This window comes from Typopeltis vanoorti, chromosome 3 (genome assembly GCF_054136105.1).
Source record: "Typopeltis vanoorti isolate ZY-2024b chromosome 3, IOZ_Tvanoo_1.0, whole genome shotgun sequence".
Classification (NCBI taxonomy): Eukaryota; Metazoa; Arthropoda; class Arachnida; order Uropygi; family Thelyphonidae; genus Typopeltis; species Typopeltis vanoorti.
The window spans coordinates 113165693-113188496 of NC_143551.1; the positions used below are offsets into that span (position 1 = coordinate 113165693).

The following is a 22804-nucleotide window of genomic DNA, read 5'->3' on the forward strand; positions in this document are numbered from 1 at the left end:
ATTAAAAAGCATTCTAAAATATACTCACATGTTTTCAAAAGTATTTTAAACCCTTTTTCCTAGCTGGAATAAAAAAAAAATTAAAATATTCTTCGTACTATTTTAATGATTCTCAAAATACTTGAAGTATTTTTTATCCTGCTGAACTTTGATCATAAACCAGCATTTAACGAATGGAACACGCCATCATTCTTCTTCATATGACAGGCTATTTTATTTTTTTAATTTCTAATTGAAAAAAAAAAACATAAATTTTATTTAACACATAATTAAAGATTTAGCGTCTAAAGTTGGTGATTTATGGAGCGATGAGTCCTACTCCCTTTCCGTTCAAGTGGACGAATGTGGAAGTAGTGGTGTCTTGGAGAATATCTCATGCCCTGATACACTGTACAAGTTGTAAAGTTTGGTGGCGGAGATGTAATAATCTTTTTTTTCAGTTTTGGATTCGAATCTTTCATGATAGTGTCTGGAACGATGAATGTTGAAGGACATACAATACTCTGGATAATACAGTGCTTCCTTCATCACGACATTAGTTTTATGGAACAAATCCATATCTCTTCCAACATGACAACAACTGGTCCCTATATTCCCGACTTCAGCTCATTACCACCTTTTGGATGAGCTTGAAAAGTGGGCTAAACGAGTGATATGTTTCCAGTAGTTAGTAGTATATAGAATATTGAAAGAAGAATAGTCCCAATTGCGACTTTCACTATTAAAATTGGTAAATAATATGCCTAAAAGGATGAAAAAAGTAATTAGGACTTGAGGAGGTGTGTGCGGTGTAATTTTTAGGGTTAAGCTTGTCTGAAACCTTGTGATATCCCAATACTTATTTCTACACTATATATATCGATTTTATATTTAAGTAGTTATGATTATTTAGTAATCGACCCATGTTGTAATAAGGTTTGGTGTGTAAAAAAGCGAGTCGGTGTATTATTTGATTTATTTATTTAAGGACAAATTTATCCATCTTATTTCATAAATGCATCATTATTTAAATCCGATGAAATCGCTACTGTTATTGCCTTTACATCTTGGTCTCTTATACAACAACCTTATGCATGCTTATAGAAGCAAACCATAATCCACTGACAGAACTGAACTCAATATTTACATCGGCAACTAAAACCGTTACGTTGGCAAAAATTTTCCAAGTGGCCCAGCTACAGCAGTGTGACTTCAAAAGTTACGGTGTTGAATTTTTTATTGCCCAGTTTTTCCATCCATCAGTAAAATCGAGCAGCGCTTCTGAAAAGCGGGAAAAACTCTTCGATACATCAGCAAGTAAGAATGCAACTTGAGGCTGCACACGCGCGCAGATCTTAACGCAGACATTTCCTCCGAGATCTCATCGCCAATCAAGGCTCTCAAAGTATTTTCTCTTCGTCATAAAACAATAAGAAGAGCATCTCTCAAAGACCTGACGGTTACATTTCCAATTGCCGAAGTTGCTATGGAAACGTTTAGGAATACCGCACAGATGTATACAGTCGCTATGGAAACATGGTTACAGTAGGCATTCATTCTCGTATGTTCCATTTGAAGACGGAGCGCGTGTCACTTACACCTCCAATCAGTCTCCTGCCGCTTGCTACGTGTTCTTAATCTTTATAAGAATGATTGCTTTCTATGCCTCGGAGGAACAGAAAAATTGCACCGCCTCACGTGTTGGAGAAAACTTTGTAATGGAAAAAATTCCGCCAGATGTCTCTGTAGATCGATAATGTCAAGGGTATATGGGTAGAAGCCAACTGTTTGGTAACTAACTGAACGACCTCAAGTACGGTGTTATGTGAACGCATGGCTCCTGCAAATCAACGTCAGGAATGCGAGCTGGAGTAGCCATAGCAACACATTAATAGTATAATAACACGAAAGCCAGTGATCCATCCATCAAAAACTTTCATGAAATACGACATCGAAACTAGAGGGCGCTTGAAAGTTTCGAAAACGGATATTCATTCAGAAAAAAGAATTCAAGATGTTGGAGACGAATTTAACCTCCAAGAATATTTTGCAAGATTCTTTAAGTTAGCAAAATTATTCTAGATCTCGCTTGCAGCTTACCACATTTCCAAAGCAAAGTACAGCTTTCTTTTCTAAAAGAAATTTTAAAGTATCTGAAATTCAGCATTTTGATATCATCAAGGAAAATCTTAAAAACAGATTACTCTAATGGTATGTCGCTATTTGTAATGTGATTATAGAAGATAATTACAAAACGTGAACCAAATCAGTGTTACTTTTTTTGTCTGCTTTTCCCCCTTTTTTATATCGAATTCCACTATAGAAGAAAAAAAAAATTACCATACCAATGGAATATAATATCTGAGATATATTCCCCACAGAGGTCAGCATAGTCGTTTCCCTCAAAGACTGGCCAGTGAGTTCTTGCCCTCATCCATTGTTCATTTGCTATTGATTTGTTTGTATATTGAATACTGGGGTGGATTTCTCTGGGGATCAACGCTCGGGAATGAGATCGATGGTATCAAAAATTATTCTTCCATTAAATAACTGGTGTCATTCTTGTTACGTGTTTTTGCAGATTCAGGAAAGAATTAAGTATTTTTTACTATAAGCATCTGTATTTAGTTTGTTTAAGATCAGAATTTTAGCTCTGAATAAGGGTTAATTTTACTGCTTTTATCGATTAATATTAAACAGTTTTAAGAGATAAACTGAAAAAAGAAATCACTATAATATAGAAATTATTTAAGAAAATATTATTTAATATGAAACCCCTGTAAAAGAAAAAAAAAATAAAGGAATGCCTTTCAGATTTTTCTTCCGGGAAATATAAACTTTGACCAGTAACTCCTATCGTGTCTTTGTTTTATTATTTTAACTACCAGGAAACAGGTCTCTCCCACATGACAGCCTAAGTAAATCATTGCGTGGTATTTTACTAACGCTTGATCACGTATTTATTAGATGAACAGAATTCTAATGCTAGAAGAATTCTGCCTCCCCCCCCAGCCCTTTCCTGCACGTGTTGTCTGAGTTCTTGTCTCGATATGATTAAAACTGAACGTCACTGGGATGCCTAAAAAAAATTGACATGTGACTTCGTACAGTGGCAGAAAGGGAGTTGTATTTATAAGCTTCCCCTGTGGCTAATGCTGACAGCTGGTCAGAGGTCGCTACTGCCGCCATTGCTACTGGCCAGGAGTAGTGCATAGTCTATAAAAAGGAAAGAATGGATAGGATAAGCAAATAAAGCATTTGCGAAGAATCTTAGTGGACCATTTCAGTATACGCTCATGTTCGGAAGATTTATTAGGTGTGGCTACAAACTTTAGACAAAGTGATGGGCAAAGTTTCAGAGCGAAATATTCTTCCAGTGTATATTAGGAATGGGACTGGTTTATGTTGCGGTTGATCGTCAAATAAGATTTTTGAAAAGATGTGGAAAGCAAATGTGACTTGTACATTATATTCTACACAATATACACAGTTAATGAATTACACGACCAGATTTTGTTGTTAGCATGGTTAAGGAATACGAAATAAATATAAATTTAAATTTCCGTAGCTGTTGCTATTATTCATGTCGAAGTTTCTTGAACTAAAATTAATTATTTACAAGCGGACGTTTCTCTAGCTCAATGTAGCATTATCAGAGACACTTTGAAACTACACTCAGTGAAGACATACCGAAATGACCTGGATAACAAAGACAGTCACGTGCATGGAGGGCGACAGCGACGCTCTTCATAGAGATTCCTGTTGTTAATGCTGATGGGTAGATAGGTCGGTGCGCCAAAATCTATGTAAAATTATACCGTCATATTATATCATATCTGTCCTTGTTATCTAGGTCATTTTTGCCTCTGATAATGCTAGCTTAAGGTAGCGAGACATTGGCTCGTAAATCATTAATTTTATCTAGTAAATTATTTATTTGCATTCCGGTGTCTAAGTGGGTTTCTGTTCCATAAAAATAAATCACTGGGCTGGAAATATCTATTTCTGCAACCAACAGGTTGTGAAAGATTTTCATCTCTCGGTTTAAGGCCACCAACTTGCTCTTATTGGAGGTCCGAAGATATGTAAAAGTTCCATGTTTGGTCTGTAGAAGGGGAATCCTTACTCATCTCACGGAATTAATAATAGTGCGCTATATTAACACCTTTCCTGTGTAACAATAGTTAATAAACATTTCTCGGTATTTATCATATAAGGTATTAAAAACGTCGGGCGAATTTTAAAGTTGGGTACCTCAACAAATAATTAAAAAACCTCACTGCTCTAAAGTGAGAACCAAAATTTTAAGTTACCGATAAATGCGTAACAAATGAATAACAAATGAACGGAAGTCTTCCTGTTGAGAACAGAATGACTAAAGAGGATGACAATAGTTTAATCCATCATCATTGGTCTTAAGTTGTTTCTCTCTCTCTCTCTCTCTCTGTGTGTGTGTGTGTGTGTGTGTGTGTGTGTGTGTGTGTGTGTGTGTGTGTGTGTGTGTGTGTGTGTGTGTGTGTGTGTGTGTGTGTGTGAATTATAAATGGAGAGAGATGACGAAATTGGAAGAGGCGTGTCCTCCAACATAATGAAGGTAACAATTGACGTGACTTTTCTTGCTGGAATCTGGCGCGAGACGACAGAAAAGTGCCAGCTGGTAATTACCACTCTTGAACCGAGTCGTGGCTTGTTGGTGAGAATTCGTTCACCTACATGCACCCGAACTTGACTGCACACACGGAAGAAGATGCTACCGAGTGAAGGCGCCTTCCAACAATAAAAACACGTATTATGTAATAGCTCAGTAGTTATCTTTAAAATAGGTATCCCAAAGTACGACCTGCTTGTTCCATTCTTACTCAGAATAGCATTATGTTCGCAGAATCTTTAACAAGAGCTAATTCGTGCTCTGTTAGTAGACAAACAAGACTTCCTGATTTCTTGCCTTGAAAGAAAGTCAAATTTTTAGACTGTGTGTTAGTCCGAAAACCGGAATTCTCGTTTAACACATGAATGTTTCTTGCCAGGGATCTCTTTTCTGTTTTTAAGAAATGCTCATTCGTCGGAATAATTTAAATCCATACGTATCACTCATCTCCTGTATTTAAACATATAATACTATCATAATATGTTCCTTCCCTAGGCGTTTTGATATAGGTTTGTGCGCGCATGACAGGCTAATCGGGTTTACTTCATTCTTAATTTTTTAATTCAGGTTTTATCAATTTCTTTAATTCTGAAAGAAAATTATACATACATACATCTTCAAGGCCCACCTTTCCTAATTGGGTTGTGGGGGCAACAGCTGCAAGAGGAACTTCCAATGGTCACGATCCTCTGCCACCAAGCTCAGGTGTTCTGGTGGGATTCCCAAAAGTGTCCACCCAAGGTTTTGGATATAATCTATCCAGGGAGTCCTTGACCTTCCACGTGGCCTCCCACCCTCTGGCTTGGCAAAGAGGGCCTGCTGAGGGAGCCTCTCTTGTGGCATTCTGACCAGGTGCCCGTACCAACGTAACTGGGATCTCTCAACACGGAGAAGCAGCGGTTGAGTATTGAGGGTTTCCCGAATTGCAGAGCTTCTGACTCTGTCGAATCTTGTCAGCCCCGCAACCCCTCGAAGGAACCTCATTTTAGCCGGTTTAACTCCCGATTCAATACTACCGAACGGCCAAGCTCCAGCAAATTTGAGCTTGCTAAGCCAATTCGAGTATCTAGCTCTACGTTCCATTTTCCATCATTCGTGAATATGGACCCAAGGTATTTAAACTTCTCTACCTGCCTCATTGGGACTTCACTTACATGTAGAGTGCACTGGGATGGTTGTCTTGAGACCACAAATGTTTCAGTTTTGGCCACACTGATCTTCATTCTGGCGTCTGCACAAACAGCTACAAACCTATCCAGGATCCGCTGGAGGTCATCTGTGGAAGAACTAAGCAGAACTAGGTCATCTGCAAAAAGCAGACGTCCAATGCTACATCTTCCAATTCTGACACACTCACTGCCTCGGCTGTGCCTATCAATCCAGTCCATAAATATTATGAAAAGGAGGGGTGACAGAACACACCCTTGGCGGAGGCCAACGGAGACTGTGAAAGGTTCAGACTTTGTGCTATTTACCCTGACACAAAACTCTGGGCATTCATACAGGGACTTAATGGCAGCTAATTCACTTGGCCATCCACTCCATACTCCTGTACTACTTGCCAAAGCTTATCCCGAGGAACCTGGTCATATGCCTTCTCCAAGTCCACAAAACATGTGTAGCAATTCTTGGCATATTCCCAAGATTTCTCAAAGACTTGCCTTAAAGTGAAAATTTGGTCAGTTGTGCTTCTACCAGGACGAAAGCCACATTGTTCTTCCTGGAACTTTGACTCAACTATGCTCCTGCACCGTCTTTCCAAGCACCTAGCATACACTTTCCCAGGCAGGCTGAGCAGAGAGATGCCACGATAGTTACTGCAATCCTTCTGGTCTCCCTTCTTGAAGACTGGTAAAGAAAATTATATTCTAGAATATTCGCATTAAATGACATTTGCCATTATTAAGGTATATTTGTTATCATTATAATTATTATCGGTCTTCTACTTACTTAAATTCATCTAACGTGCCAACATCCTGAATTCTACGAACAATTTAAATCTGCAACTTATACTATTTGTCGTACATTGTCGTACATGTGCACCCACCCACTCAATGTTTTTATTTATCAGGGGAGAAAACTGGAGCACCCGATGGAAAACCATACCCCCAGTCAAGTTAGAGCCTGATTAACTCGATGCCGGAAAAAATAAAAAAGTTCAGCCTGTATTCCCCATAATATTACTTGTCAGTAACAAGTTTCACTTGAATGGTATTTCGAATGTTATTACACAAATCCCGAAACCAGTAATAATCAACAACATATTTTATATAATTTCGTTTTGCCTAATTTAGTCTGTCAGATTGAAATCAAAATTGTGGCACCTCGACAAATTTTTGAAAAAATTCCAAATACGGTACGAAATTTGAGCAAAATCTCTTCGTCGAGAGCCCAAGAATAGCTTGCGAACGGGAGGAGAAAGCTAATCTAGATAGGTGCTTATTCGTTTCGCGATACCCACTTGAAACATGAATAATACAACGCTAATAAAGGTTCTTCCATTATCAGAGAGAATAAAACCCTACTAGATCCAAAATACAACCCTTGCTAGTGATTCTGTTAGGACCAAGAGTGCAACACGAGAAGTAGCTGAGCTCTCTTTCAGCTAAAAAAAAAGTCCTGCTAATGATTCTTCGCATTCTAGAAGGGATGTACATTAGTGTTTCTAAACAAACAACTCAGGATTTTTCTTCTTTTCCGAGTAAGTTATGGAAATTCTGATATCAGTATCCTGTCCCATGTTTTGTAATGCTTCACTTTCATCCTTATAATGCTTCACATTATAAGGATGAAACATCCTTATAATGCACGAAAAATCCTGAACTAAAAGGCGCTCACTTTTAGCAAATGTACACCTTTCTCAGGTTTAGCAGAGCCCTCGGGAGGAGAAAGATTCTTTAAGATGATGGGCTCATTTCATTACAGCCGCAAATTACTTCATTTTCATGATGATAATCATCGCTGAATCATAATTTAACGCAGCGGTTCTTGATCTTTTTTTTTCCCCACTATCAAAAAAAAATTTGAAATTTGCCTCGTCTTATTATCTAAGTGGTTCTCGTATTTACTATGCCCCAGCAAATATGGGATATAAAAGAACACATTTTGTGCTTATACTTAAATGCTTCAATTCCGGATTTTTTTTTTTTATCTGTGATTTATTTTTTTTTATCTGTGATTTATTTATTTTTATGAAATTGAATTTTTTAACAAAGAAACCTGCTAGCACTAAATTAAATTCAACGGCTTTTTTGCGTTATTTTTATTCAAATGTGCTGCAAGATGTTTACATTGCATTTTTCCAGCTGCATTGCAACAATGAGACATATTTGGATGGCAAAATGGAAACGTGCTAAACAGTCTCTAACGGATACGGGAAGCTCCCTTGGGCTCATGCAAACACTCACCTGAAAGAATTTCTTTCGAGTAATTACTGTTGTCAATATTGTTGTAATCGAAATTGTTAATTATTGTTAGAGATCGGTTGAATACGTCATAGTGTTCAACCGATTCATTCATAATCACATATAATTTCTCCTTTCAGTGGATTGTATTTGAAAATAGCTTTATGCTTATTGATATGAAGGGCAACATCGCAAATGACTCATATCCTCGTAAGAATATTTACCTTAGAACTGTTTGTGTAATATCCCTTCGTACACATGCCTCAATCCCTCATCAGTGACCGAGAGGGATAATCCCTCCCTCCGTACTTTTTTTTTTTGTCCGACAGTCCGCCATTGTATGCGGGATAGGTGTGGTTAATGCTGTTGTTCACTGAGATGGGGAGGAGACTCCTCTATCTCCAGACGCCACACCTAGGGGTCTTGTCCTCTGAAAGGGAGGGAAAGCGACATGGAGACGATGGTGCTTCACGATGGATGATTAACACCGAGATCGCCACCACTATCAGTCTTTTTTTTTTCTTTCTATCGCGCCTTTAAGAAAAATGCATAATTAAGAACGTTATTTACATTATAATAGATCGCTTATTTGAAAGTCTTAACCCGAGAGCAGTGCCCAGTAGCGACCCCTGGCGAAGTACATTAATAATCTCTTTATGTCTATCTGGATGACAGATTAATGGACGACTACTGCCTCGTACAGGAAGAAAAAGGTGTCCTGATGGCCTATTACTCTACTGGCGAAATGGGTAAAGTGGTGCCGCTCTATCTGAACTACTGTTTGAGTAGCCAGAGGTTATGGCGAGATGAGGTTTTGTAGGACCATGGCGCAAATTAAAATGATGAAGGCTCTTTACACACATTACAGTCGTTCATACTGGGATTCGACTATGCCCCTTAGCATCTCTGGAATTATACCCTAATCAGAAGTATCAATTTCTGATCAGGAGTATTTACATTCTCTCAACAATGTCAGTCAACTTGCAGCCAACTTTCGCTCACCTTTCTTACACGAGATTTTCTTTTTTTCTTTTCTTTTTTTTTTTTTTTGAGACTGCACTCGGTTTTTTTGCATGAACCATGTAAAGCAGCCTTCTAACAACTATTCGAAATCGTTGAACGATGCGATCTATAAAGACCTTCGCGGAAGTGATCCCATCAGATTCCTGTTCACTTTAGTCCTGATTTGCTGATTTTTTTTTCAAGCGCCTTGAACACTTTGACAAACAACTTCATTCCAAATTTGGTCGAAATTTGATTGAACGATGCAACCTGTCGAGCTGTTTGTCTAGGAGGACAGGAAATATGAAGGAGATGAAGAAGAATTCGAAATCGAATATCGGGAAAAAAAGACCGTTTAATGTCAATAAAAACTTTCAAGGTGTTTTATGCTTGATGCTGCACATACCTCTCGAATTGCATTTTTATGATTAGCTCGTAAGTGGTAAGTTAGTCTATAACTAGTCATTCGGTTGGAAGAAAAAAATCCTTCCTCGAAGGTAATAGGTGAGGCCATTTATCTCTAACTAGCTTCGAAAGAATAATAAGCAGCTAGCCTCCACCCTTAGCCAATCAGAGAATACCTGTACGATGACTGTCAACGATTTAAAATTAACAGTTAGGGAGGAGAGTACGCAGAGAACCGCTGCCTTCTCATGGTCTCTAACGCAATATATATATATATATATATATATATATATATATATATATAGAAATAGTGTGAATTCTACGTCGATTTCTCGAGTTTATAGGATGAAAACCCGAACTTCCGGGAATTGAAAAAAAACTGCCTCTACCAGAAATCGAGTAAGTCTTGAACCTGTCGAAGAAGGCTTAGAAAAAATTCCTCTAGTCCGCGACTAGAATCGAACTTAGAACGTTTTTCTTCGAGCAGCCTAGCATTATGAGTGTAAACACTATCTCCACAGAGCAATGCAGGCCACCTAATCATTCGGTGAATATATCCTTAATTTTTTTAACCAAATGAAGAACATAGCGAATTATATCAATAATTCAGACTCACTGCTATTTTATTTTTATTATTTTTCTCCATCACTGTGCAGATTAAAACTTGGTTCATCAACATTTTACGAAGAAACACTGTTATATTTGCAGTATGAAATCCAACTTCTAGAAAATGGATCCAGATCTTATTACCTCTGGTTATAAGATCTGGATCTATTTTCCTGACCATTTATACATCCTTCTAACTTTGGAATCCGTAATGTACTCGTGAAGACTAAGTGGAGTCTGCCCTTTAGTTATAAAAACTAGATTCAAATTCTCTCTAGAACTTAAGCAATTTATGAGGGTTTCTCGGGTAAGGTTGAGTAGTCGTTCTCATGAGGAAGCAATTTTGTTCTCTTTTGGGAAGCGTAGGAATCTTATCCTGAAATTCTCGAAAATTTGAAGGAATTACAGGTTCGGAAGCCAACATAAGGTATGTTGGCGTATTTACTGTTCATTCCCCCCCACACACACACCCACTTAACTAAAGTTTATATCTAAATTTTGGTTAAAAGTTTTCAGCTAAAGATGACTGGGCACAAGAGTGAAGCCGAAGTGCAATTATTCTTTTAGGACGGTTGTTCTAATGAAAATAGTTTAAATTATTTGTTCATTGCTTCTTTTAAATTTTCTCTTTCATTTATAAGGAACACTGATCTTTCGATTCTTTTCAGTTTTACTCAAGGTATTTTTACACATTCACGAGTCTTCTCTTTGGTGTTTCTAATGCTGTGGGAAGAACGGCAATCTGCTTCGATTGGAAATATCTGTGTTCGAATCTCATGTAAAACATTGACGAATCTTTATATAGTATTTTCAACTAAAGATGATGGTACAGAGTTTTCCTCTCGAAAACCGACAAACCAGCTACTGCCACACATGCAAAAAATGAAGGACAGTAACATACGTGGTTCGCGTTATTTACAGAGGAATACTAATTTTTTTTTTTTTTTTAACTAACAGAAGTATTACTTTAGGTTATACTCAGAACCTCGCTGTATCAGGATGTACAGCGAGGTTCTGGTTGCTAATCAAACCTGTGATTTTGTTTCCGTACTTACTGAATTATCAAGAATATAAATGAACTAATCAGGAAATGCCACAAAAAGACAGAAACGTATGTCTAAATTATCTAAACTTTCAGCCACAACTGGAATGCGTTGCTTTCTGTGTATCATGAAATGTAATGTGTGTGTGTGTGTAACAGATGAGCCTTCTTTTCACGCTGTTTTATTTTATTTGACCAAATGTGTCTGTGTGCGTGCGTTTAAGCTTACATATAAATTCCGGTTTAATAATTCTCGAACTAGTTATCAGAGTCTTTCAATATGCGGACATTATTTTAACCTCGATTGTTTTTTATTTTATTTATTTTTAGAAAAGTGTGTCGGCACTGCAAATGTCCCCGAGAAGAGCACGAGGGTGCTACAGGTGCCATCGCGATGGCCGAAAGTGAAAGGATGCTTCAGAAGGTGCCTCTGCCATTGGCCAACAACGTGGACGTTCCGCAGAGGCAATCTCAGTCGGACGATGACAGCGGCTGTGCCCTGGAGGAATACACTTGGGTTCCGCCGGGACTTAAACCAGACCAAGTAAGTCTTGTCAAGTCATTAAGCATCATCAATACCGATATGTTAGATATATACTCTTCATAGTAAACGTTCTAGTTTCTTATTATTTAATTGAAGTTAGTGAAATGAAGTTGGTGATTTTTAACGAAATAATTTTCGATTGAGTAAATAAGATCTTTTTGAAAAGACTAGGAGTATCAACAAGGGAAGCCACCGTTACGTGCAACTACATTTTTAAAACTAATAAAGTATCATTGTTTCTAAGATGAAAGATATCCTGGTGTTCTTTACTAAACATGTTTCTTAAAAGAGAACAAAATAGGTCAAGTAATAACTTACAAGGAATTTAAATTCTGTGTCTGCCGATGAGAAAAAGCACTCATTCTCAAATCCTTTGACAACAAAACGGTGCTGCGTGGAGGAAGTGCCCATCTTGCCAGAGGAAAATGTCTCCTCCATTCTGTTTTGTCGATGGAAAATATAGTAATTGGAGATCTGTTGATCAAATTAAAAAAAAAAAAAATCGATCCAGCACGCATTGTGCTCGGACTGCTGTTTACGCAGCCATTCTTTTTATCGAGTGTTTCATACATGATTGTTGGTGAACGAGTGGATGCGTCTCCAATATGCTAGCAAATGATTTGTGGTTGAGAGCAAAGCTGAGAATACTCAGCCCGTCAATGACTTTTTTTATTCGCCCAATGTGATGAATCGTGTGACAAATTGAAATCTGTCTTCATAGAGAAATGTACCAATACCTTATGTCCTAATAGAGCAGTAAAAAAGAAAGATTGGATGACTGATGAAATTCTTTCTCTCATGGATCAACGCAGATCATATAAAAATGGGAGTGAGGCAAATCCACGTCCACGTCGTGCTCCCTGGGACCTTCCGTAGGGTACACTCCCTACAAGGATGCTAACGGACCACTGTGAAGAACAACGGACAAATCAGTGGAAGAGGATTTGTATCCCAACAGTGAAATGTGCGGAAGAATCTTCAGAGGAGCAGACCCCTATAAACAACCCAGGCTCAGCTGGCTCCGGCTGTCAGTACCCGGTTAGGGCACCTACCTAGGGTTACAAGGAAAAATAAAGGATTCAATCCTCTGGCAAAGGGAAGCAGCTTTGTCAGTACTGACACAAGGTTGAAGTCTCATGATGACGGTAAAGCTTGTGATTAGAAAATTGCAGGTGGCAATACAGTTTATTGTGTACGTCTGTAATACTGCAGAGCAGAAAGCAAATGGAGAAACTACTGCTCTGTTCTCTCTCCAGACTAACCACCATGGCGAGCAAATCTACACAAATGGCCCCGAGTTACCGGCGTCCCTTAAATGGGACAGGGGTGCGAAGAATCCCCGGGCTCAACGTGGTGCGCTCAGTAAAACTAGGAACCTGGAATGTCAGAACCTTGTATGAAGTAGGTAAGCTAAGAAATGCTATCCAAGAAATGAAAAGACTTGAAATTGGAATTTTAGGAATGAGTGAAGTTAGGTGGCCAGGATCAGGCAAAACTCAAGTCAATCACATGACAATGTATCACTCTGGAAGTTGTGAAAACAACCATCAAAACGGAGTTGGAATAATAATAAACAATGGGATCAATAAGTCACTGTTGAGCTTCATCCCTTACTCAGATATGATGTTATTAAAACTGAAAGTACAACCACTCGATGTTAATCTTATACAAGTCTATGCCCCTACTGCTGACAAGAGTGATACCGAGATTGAAGAATTTTATGATCAATTAAAAGAACTAATGAAAAATACAAAAAAGCATGATATTAACATAGTCATGGGTGATTTCAATACTAAAGTTGGGAAAGGTAGAAGTGGAGATGTAGTTGGCGAACATGGACTGGGCACAAGAAATGAGAGAGGTGACCGTCTTTTTCAATTCTGCCAGGAAGAGGAGCTAATAATCGCAAACACATGGTTTAAGCTACCACCTCGAAGATTGTACACTTGGCGATCACCACAGGATAATAATGAGAATATAGTCAGAAACCAAATTGATTACTTACTAATTAATCAACGATTTCGAAGTTCTATAAGGAGTACAAAAACCTATCCTAGTGCAGATATTGCTTCTGATCATAACCTACTGGTGGCAGAGTTACAACTTAGACTGAAATCTATGCTTAAGAAACATCAGCAAAAAAGGTTTGATTTGAGAAAATTAAAAAACACAGAGATAAGAAGCAAATTGAGTCAAGATCTGAATCAAGAGCTAGCACTTATCAAGAATGATGACATCATGAGGGTTGATGAATCGTGGGACAAATTGAAATCTGTCTTCATAGAGAAATGTACCAATACCTTATGTCCTAATAAAGCAGTAAAAAAGAAAGATTGGATGACTGATGAAATTCTTTCTCTCATGGATCAACGCAGATCATATAAAAATCATAATCCAACAAAATATACAGAGGTTCAGAAAATTATTAAACACAAGATCAAAAAAGCAAAAGAAATCTGGATGAATGAAAAATGTAAAGAAATAGAAATTCTACAGGAAAAACATGACAATTTTAATCTACACAAAAAGATGAAAGAGACCTCAGGTATATATAAGAAAAAACAATTCTGTATCCTTCGAAACAAAAAGGGAGATATTATTTCCAAAAAGGATGACAAAATACAAGAATGGGTGAAATATATAGAACTCTTTACTGATGACAGACAGAACCCAGAAAATATTTATGAACATATGGAAGGTCCATGCATTCTAAAATCAGAGGTAGAATGTGCATTGAACTCAGCTAAAAATGGTAAAGCCCTAGGACCAGATAGAATACCGGCAGAAATAGTAAAGTTATTAGAAGGTGACAACATTAACATATTAGTAAAGCTATTTAATAAGATCTACGATACAGGCATAATCCCTCAAGACTGGTTACAGTCGACCTTCATCATGCTACCTAAAAAAGTAAATGCGAAAACTTGTAATGACTATAGAATGGATCAGCCTAATGAGTCACGTTCTCAAAATGTTTCTGAAAATAATTCAAAAAAGAATATACAGAAAATGTGAAGACACCATCAGTGATACCCAATTCGGCTTTAGAAACGGCTTGGGAACAAGAGAGGCCCTTTTCTATTCTCAGATCTTATTTCAAAAATGTATTGAACAAAACAAGGTAATATTCGTTTGCTTCATCGACTTCGAGAAAGCATTTGACAAAGTCCAACATGCTAAAATGATTGTACTATTAAAAAGAATTGGATTAGATGGTAAAGACATCAGGATCATTGAAAACTTATATTGGAACCAAAAGGCATCTGTTCAAGTTGATGACATTATTACAAACTCCATTAACATCAAACGAGGAGTAAGGCAAGGATGTGTGCTGTCACCTCTTCTTTTTAACATCTACTCAGAAGCCATATTTCAAAAAGTCTTGGAAGGAAGAAAGGAAGGGATTAGTGTAAATGGTGAAATCATCAGTAATATGCCGATGATACAGCTCTTCTGGCTGACAATATTCAGGATCTTCAAAATCTTTTGGAGCTAATAAATGAAGAGAGTGAAAAAATGGGATTAAAAATAAATATCACCAAAACTAAATTCATGGTCATAAGTAAGAAACCAATTCTTAATTTAGCACTTTCTTTAAATAGGAAACAAATAGAACGAGTGGCAAAGTTTAAATATCTCGGATGCTGGTTAAATGAAGATTGCAATCCAGAAATGTAAATAAAAGTTAGAATTGAAATGGCAAGAAAAAATTTTCTCTTGATGAAATCAACACTGTGTAACCGCAGTTTAAACTTGGAGCTTAGAGTACGCATGGTTAAATGCTATGTATGGTCTGTACTGCTGTACGGTGCAGAAACTTGGACTTTGAAGACAACATCAATAAAAAGACTTGAAGCCTTTGAGAAGTGGTTATACAGACGAATGTTAAAAATCCCATGGACAGCAAAAATGTCCAATCAGGAAGTACTGAAACAAATGGGGAAATCACGTGAACTTTTAGATACCATAAAAAGAAGGAAAACTGCATATCTTGGTCACCTACTTCGTAATGAAAAATATAAGATACTTCAATTGATTATAAAAGGGAAGATAAATGGAAGAAGAGACAAGGAAGACGAAGAAAATCTTGGCTGGCAGATATCAGACAGTGGACTGGTATGAACTCTGAGAGACTGCTCAGAATAGCTGAGAATCGCTCAAAATTTGCCAAGGTGGTCGCCGACCTCCGATAGGAGATGGCACTCAAAGAAGAATGTGCTACCACCTTTTTTTACTGGACGAGTGCAGTGGAAACGAAACATAATTGATGCCACGAGTAGAATCTCTGGTTTATCTACCTCCAGAAAGGTTTCCAGCCTTTCGTGGGTGGTATTTTCATAAAAACTATGACTACGAAATTTTGTTAAGAAAGTTTATTTATGATCCTGGCTTCTCTGTATAACATTCATTCTGAAAAAGCCTCTTTTGCCGCAGTAGATCTCTTCCCGATTTCTCAACTGAGGAATCTTCCAAGTTGCGAATTTATTCATGAAAGACTCGCACGTATCGTCTTTCACTTCTTACGAACACCTTGTCAACGTTCTCTTCACTCCGAGAATTACATCATTGTCTATTTTCTTATATACGTTTAATAACGCTATTTTCGTATTAAATTGTTTTGCACTCATTGTTAAGAGAAAGGCGCATTGAATCAGATCTCGAGACTGCTGTCTCCTTATGCTGCTATTTTACTCCTCTGCGTTCTCGAATTTCCGCTATGTGAGGAAGAACTGTTGTATTTATTCGTATTCAAGTTTTATTTTTAATGCGAAATCTGCCCTAAGTTATTGCACCCGGGCTGGGAACATGCTCTTTATAGAAAACACATTGCATAACGAGATTCAGTGGATTTTTCATTCCTCAATGCGTTGTGTTAATTTTTAGTCCACAACCTTTGATGCGTTGTTTTTCTCTGCTGATATCCAAACCATACAAATGAAGAACTTCAAAGGGGAATAGAAATTCTTCTATTAGATTATAGGATGTTATTTTATCCAAATAATAGAATGAAACATTTATGAAATGACCACTGTGAATATCAGTAAATCGAGTTGAGATGTGCCTCTGTGAAACAAGAAGTTTATTATTGATTAAATGACATTTAAAAAAAACGTATAAACAAAAATAATAATAAACTTCGTTCCAAATTCATTTTTGGAATTTGCAAAATATGCAAAATGCAAGATCGGCGTAACTGTATTTACAGCAAAGTTATTAAATTAAAAATCTTTCATCCACTTAAATTCAGTTTCAATGGAAAAAGAGGAATCTGAATCTCATACACACTCAAGAATCGCACGCTTATTAGCGAGATTCGCGTACAATAGAAAATGAATCTGGTCCAAGACTTCAAATAAAATAGATATACAGTACGACATAAATATTAATAATATTAATAATACGACAAACAGTTCCTACGTGTAGACCAGGGTTTCCCGAACTGTGTTCCGGGGAACACTAGTGTTCCACGGAAGGTGAATAAGTGTTCCACGAGAAGTTCTCCTGGAATTTGTCAGTTTAGTTTTCTAAGCATTTTTCGTGAATAATTATTTTATATTCGAAATATTCTGAGGAAAATAATATATTCGTGAATATGTCAAAAAGCTCAGACCCAGAACGTCTTATAACATCTGTGTAGCAAATGTTAGTGACCATGCCGTGTATTTTTAAACATGGAAGTATTCATGAATTATCGTTAATTTTAACACATCGAAACCTTTCAACATTTGGGAAAGTGAATACCGCTGTTTATGACCGATCATAAAAATTGTCTGCAAGCCGATTACAACAATGGGCGGCGTATTCTCTGTTCTCAAAACTGAACGAAATAACATCTGTGTTGCAAATGTTAGTGACCAATCAGCAAGGAAGTATAAAGAAAATTTTTCCACTAAAATTGAACATCAAAGTAGTCGGTATCCGGTTCTCATATCTAGTAATACTGAATACTTTCTTCGCAAGTGCGTATTGTAGGGTGAAAGTATCGAAACAGTAGTGCCGTGATTTTTTAAAAGTAATAGGCCTGCAGATTTAAATTTTAATATGAATAAGAGACAAGGGACTTTGTTTAATTTTGGTATTAAGAAATTTCTGATTGAGGGTGTTTGTGACGCAACAGATAGTGAGTCATCCACCACCAGCCTACAACGCGATCTCCAGGATGTAACAAAAGGAGGGAAAACTACCAGCACACAGGAGAAAAAGTCTGCATTCACTTATAATATTATAAAAGTGCTTATAATAATATTATAAATTTTTGGTAATCAGAATGGGATATGTCAATGAAAATCAGCACAAATTAATTTAATGATGTTTAATTATTAATTAATAATTAATGATCAAGTATTAATTAATAATAAAAAATCAGCTAAATTAACAATTCATTATTAATTAATACATTACAATATAACCAAGGTGTTCTGTGAAAATTTCAGGCTTTGTGGAGTGTTCCGTCTTAGGAAAAGTTTGGGAAACGCTGGTGTAGGCAATAAATCCCTCTTATGGGAGATAGTGAGTTCGCACGTGTCATGACGTTATCTGTGACCTTTTGAATTTACTTAGCAGACGTCGACCCTTACATCCTCTTCCTTAACTTTCTGTTCTCTGCATTAATTTAATTACTTCCACGTGCAGTGGAGTAACTGCGTTCCTGGTCGCACGTAATTACGAAGAACTTTCTTCACCCTTTTCCCCTGCAGATAGTCCCTCTTGAACTGGGTAATGATTTTTTTCTCTTCCTTTCCCTCCTCATCCCCCCCCCCCACGGATATGTGCTGATTAAAGTGGTGGCAGCTTCAGCCCTTCGGCTTCAGAAGACTGATGATAGTAAACCGCAGGTTTCTTGCGGTAAAGAGACATTAGAGACCCATTGTCAGCACGTAAATGTATGCTATTTGTGGTCGTTGACATGTACACAAATTGTCAAATTCTTGTATAGTTTTTGTTCAATTTTTTTTTTTTTTTTGCTGCCATTGGTCACACTTCATCATTTTGTTTCTTTCCTATTCGCTATGCTCTGTGGAATGCGAAGATAGGGAAGAACACGCGATATCCGATGTTGTTCTTCCTTCATTGTTTTTTTTTTTGTACTTCATACTAGTTGATATTTATCATATGTTCTGATTTCCTCTTGGATCTGAATCTGAACTAGCAAGACAATAGATAAATATCGGAAGGCAAATAGAAAACTATCAACACTGATTGGTTGCAGATTGGGTTGCAGATGTCACTTGGGTCTTCTGCCATACTTTTAAACTGTTGATTACTGATTTTCAAATAATTCGATTTGAAATTCAGATAATTGAAATTATTACATCAAATTCACCATTATTATCAGAACGGTGTAGCATTTAAAACTATCAAGAAAACGGTACAGTTAAGTACTATACTATTTTTTTTTTATTCTTGATAGTTGAGCATGACTAATCTGATTCGCTCTTTAAAAGGAACATCACTGTTCTATTATCTCTTTACAGCCTCAGACGTGATTACTCACAATCTGAAATGATTCAAATCGCCTTGGAGTGGTGTGCATTCACCCTTAGATAGTCGCGTCGTAGGAGATTTTAGTTCGTCTCCTCCCCTTCTTTGTATGAGGTAACACCCCTGCATCCTCGATGTTCTGTCTTCACTAAGGCGGGGAAAAGACATAAAAGCAAGAGGAGAAGATAAAGACCCTTGCTGAACATTTGTGTATTCTTAGAGGGACCAGCAGAGGAAGGGGGGGGGGAAGGAAGAGTTACTGAACGACCCTCGACTACAGTTGTCGAAACACTACTTTCATCAACAGATCTTTGCGGTATATCCGAATTCCAGTTCAGTTCTCTTGAAAGCAGTTGAACAAACTGACGATGTTTATTAACCTTTTGGACCAGAGAATGTCCACAGAACTTGTGCGTCTAGACGTCATGTTTATCGGGTCATCGCCATTGTCTAGCATTCATGTTCTTTACGGACTGTAGCGTCTTTTACAGCTGCGAATAATCTCAGCGCGGATGTTTGTAACTAAACTGTTTATTCAGACTCTTCTTGCCATTTATGAAGAATTCTGCTGTTGAAGATCACGTTGTATTTGCAAGCCATGACGCAAGATAAGCAGAGTAACGAACTCCAGGTGTTAATGCCATCATTTGGTTGTAAGTTCAATAGCCACAGTTTCGGAAATCATTTCAAAATCATTTCTTTTAAAATAGAAATAAAAACGAACTTGAAATCGAAAACATGGATCTAACACACTGTTGTGTACGGAATTCTTAACTACACTACTGTTAATCGTAGATTATAGTTTAGGGGGCCAACAGACAAATCATTGCGATCTGCGGTTCTTGACTTCAGAGAGAGACACTCGGGGAAACTGATTTTGGGTACATTTCTAAATGAAATAAATAAAATAAAAAAAAGAAAACCTTCTAAAGAAAGACACCCGAATAAATCCTTTGCTGGGAATACTGAGCCGTTATAAATATTGTAGAAATTATGTCAGGACAACTAATAAACAATCGCCAGAATTTCAAAGGGAGATATTATCGCGTATTTTTTATTTTGATTATGGATGAGATTATTACAAACTATAAAGCTTTTACTTACTTTTACCTATTAAAGCTGCAACTAAAATGGAGAAGGATCCTCCACATAACCGAAATTTTTTTAGATGGAAAAGAAACACAATTTAATTTTGAAATAGAAAAACTTCACAGCAGATTAAAAATATTTGAGATATGTTGGAATCGAAGTTTAAAAGAGTGTCTGAACGAAGACAGCTGGGCGAGTGTACCATGCATTAAGCAAAGGATTCATGAGTGAAAAAGAGATTAAATGCTAAGACAAAGTTGTCTAATGCTCCACCTACATTCACACTTTGCCTTTCTAGTAAAACAGGCCTTGATTAGTCATTATCATCCTTCAGATTTAGACTATAAATTCAAATATAAGTTATAATAAGAGATAGAATTAAACATAAGACTTTTAGTTTAGGCAAAATCTTGAAGTAGAATATTTGCAAGAAAGAGTAAAATAAATTCAAGTCAAAGTGCCTGGAGTGCTTGAATAAGATGAATGTGGAGAGAGGGAGAATAGCCATAAACTTTGGGAAGCGAGAAATGCTGATCTTAAATAAAATGGAAAGACAATGTAAAAATAAATGGACATGAGGAATGGTGTAGAATAAGAGGAGCAGCCTAAGTGAAAATTGAATAAATGAAAATAGAAGTCGTACTTAGTCTTTGCTATTAACATTTATATTTCTTAAATGTTTTGAACAAATAGATTTGGTTTGATAATCTATTTCTAGCGAAAGTGCCTGCTCGAACACAACTGCATATTTTTCACTTCTCATCTCACTGGGGGCTCCTCTCCCTTTTCAACTCCGTGGCATTTAACTTCAAGATGGCTTTCCTAGTTACATATGTCAGTTTTCCGTTATATATTTGCTTTGTTACATGACAGTACAAACATTAAATGTTTATTGTCTATGCTTTGTTTCTTTAGAAGCCTAATTTTGCCTATTTTATCATTCGGAGGGGAGGAGATTAGTGCATGATTTCAGAAATGAATTTCATTCATCGTTCGAAAGTATTGAATCATCTGCTGAGTTGAAGGAATGTGGGATCGCTAGATTTGGTGCTTCTTCGTTTAAGAATGCTGTCACACGTGGTGACCATGGATTCATTAAAGTGGTGATGGCGAGTGACCATTTTGTGCTTTTTGTCCTACTAATGAATTTCTTCTTTAAGTCATGTAGTGAAACTCAAATGGAAAATAATTAGCCATATATATTAGAACTGAGTTAATTTTATTGAATGTATTTACTGTATTTATTTTGCTTCCTCCCCCTTTTGGAGCTCCAAGGGGGAAAAAAAAACATGTTAACGGAGAATAGGTTATAGATTCGCATCAACTGATTCTACAGCTCCCCCGAAGTTCGCTAACGAGGTTCTACTGTAAATAGGACAGGAGTAATCGATCAAAGTTTGTTGCTTTATATCTGTTTGTGCAAAGCGTACTCCTCCGAACCCCACCTACGGTGGTGCGGCGTGACGGTGTCCTTGAACTCATCAGGAAAACATTTTTATCATTTATTACACTCTGGCTAACTAAAACGGTTAAGTTAGAAGTGAATAAAACGATTATCCATGGCCGAAACGTGACAAATCATAACGAGGTCGCTGTCATCGCTTTAAGATCTAATGCCGCACCTTCACTTAATTTACGTTCCCGTTTCTTTATTTTTTCAAAGCAGGACTAACCCAAATAGATAGTCTTTTGACCCCTCGTCGAGACATACGGGAGGTGCATTCTTCAAGGGACGAGCTTCGAGGAGGGAAGAAGAAGCAACAGACCATTTCGATTTTCCCAACTCCCTTCTTTCAATGAAAGCCAAGGTTACAAAAGTTAAAGCGCATATGATTCTATCTTTCTTTCTTTCTTAAGGAAAAAGAGAACTGCAAAGGAGTTGAATCGCATTCCAACTCATTCTTGAAATTAGACGGAAGCGTCTCTTCCAGCATCGAGCACCACATGAGGACGTGGTCATGGTTAACTGTAGCTCGCAGCAAATTACAAAGGCTGGTTTTATTTTGCATGCACGCATGCTCTGTTTGCTGCACAGCCTCTTTCTTCTTCCGTGTTTCATGTTAATAAACAAAATCCCTCAAGAAAATTTGAGATAAACTCTTGTTTGTTCAATCTTCTGGTATCGGGAATTCTCAAATAAACATCTCACATTTTAATCTGGATAAATTTTGATCAACCTGCTTTGCTTTCAACAACTTTTTGCGTAGTTATAAAAATGGCTGACAGAAGTTCCAGATGATGTTATATTTACATCCAAGAGCGAGCTGTGGTCCGAAAGACTTTAAAGTGATTACGGAGTATTCTGGGGTAAATTCTGGGGTTCATTAAAATATTAATCAGCAAGATTTAGGCTGCTACCAAAACGTATCTGTCTTTAGTATACAAAACTTGAAATAGTGACACCTACAGACGAATCGTTTTGCAATATATCCAAAACCCTTACTAATAGATAAGTTTTAACGCATTTTTGTATATCCTGTGTTCTTAGTATTCTGTACTGCAGATCAGACATGTTTTCCTTATAATCTCATTTCTGTTTCATCTATAATGTTCTTTGCTAATTTCGTATAGAATTGCATTCCTTAAGAACGATTCTGATTTCA

The 22804-nt window shown here is 37.1% G+C and overlaps 1 protein-coding gene across 3 annotated transcripts in view; it reads left to right on the forward strand.

The window, feature by feature from the left end:
* Positions 1 to 22804, forward strand: part of LOC150108476 (uncharacterized) — a 314028-nt gene that overhangs the window by 237720 nt on the left and 53504 nt on the right. For all 3 annotated transcript variants that reach the window (XR_016550661.1, XM_090415882.1, XM_090415881.1), the window contains one exon: positions 11417 to 11630. Coding sequence is in view for 2 of the 3 variants with exons in the window: in XM_090415882.1 (XP_090272008.1) it covers positions 11417 to 11630 (214 nt within the window). In the remaining variant the exon portion in view is untranslated. The remainder of the gene's footprint in view (positions 1 to 11416; positions 11631 to 22804) is intronic.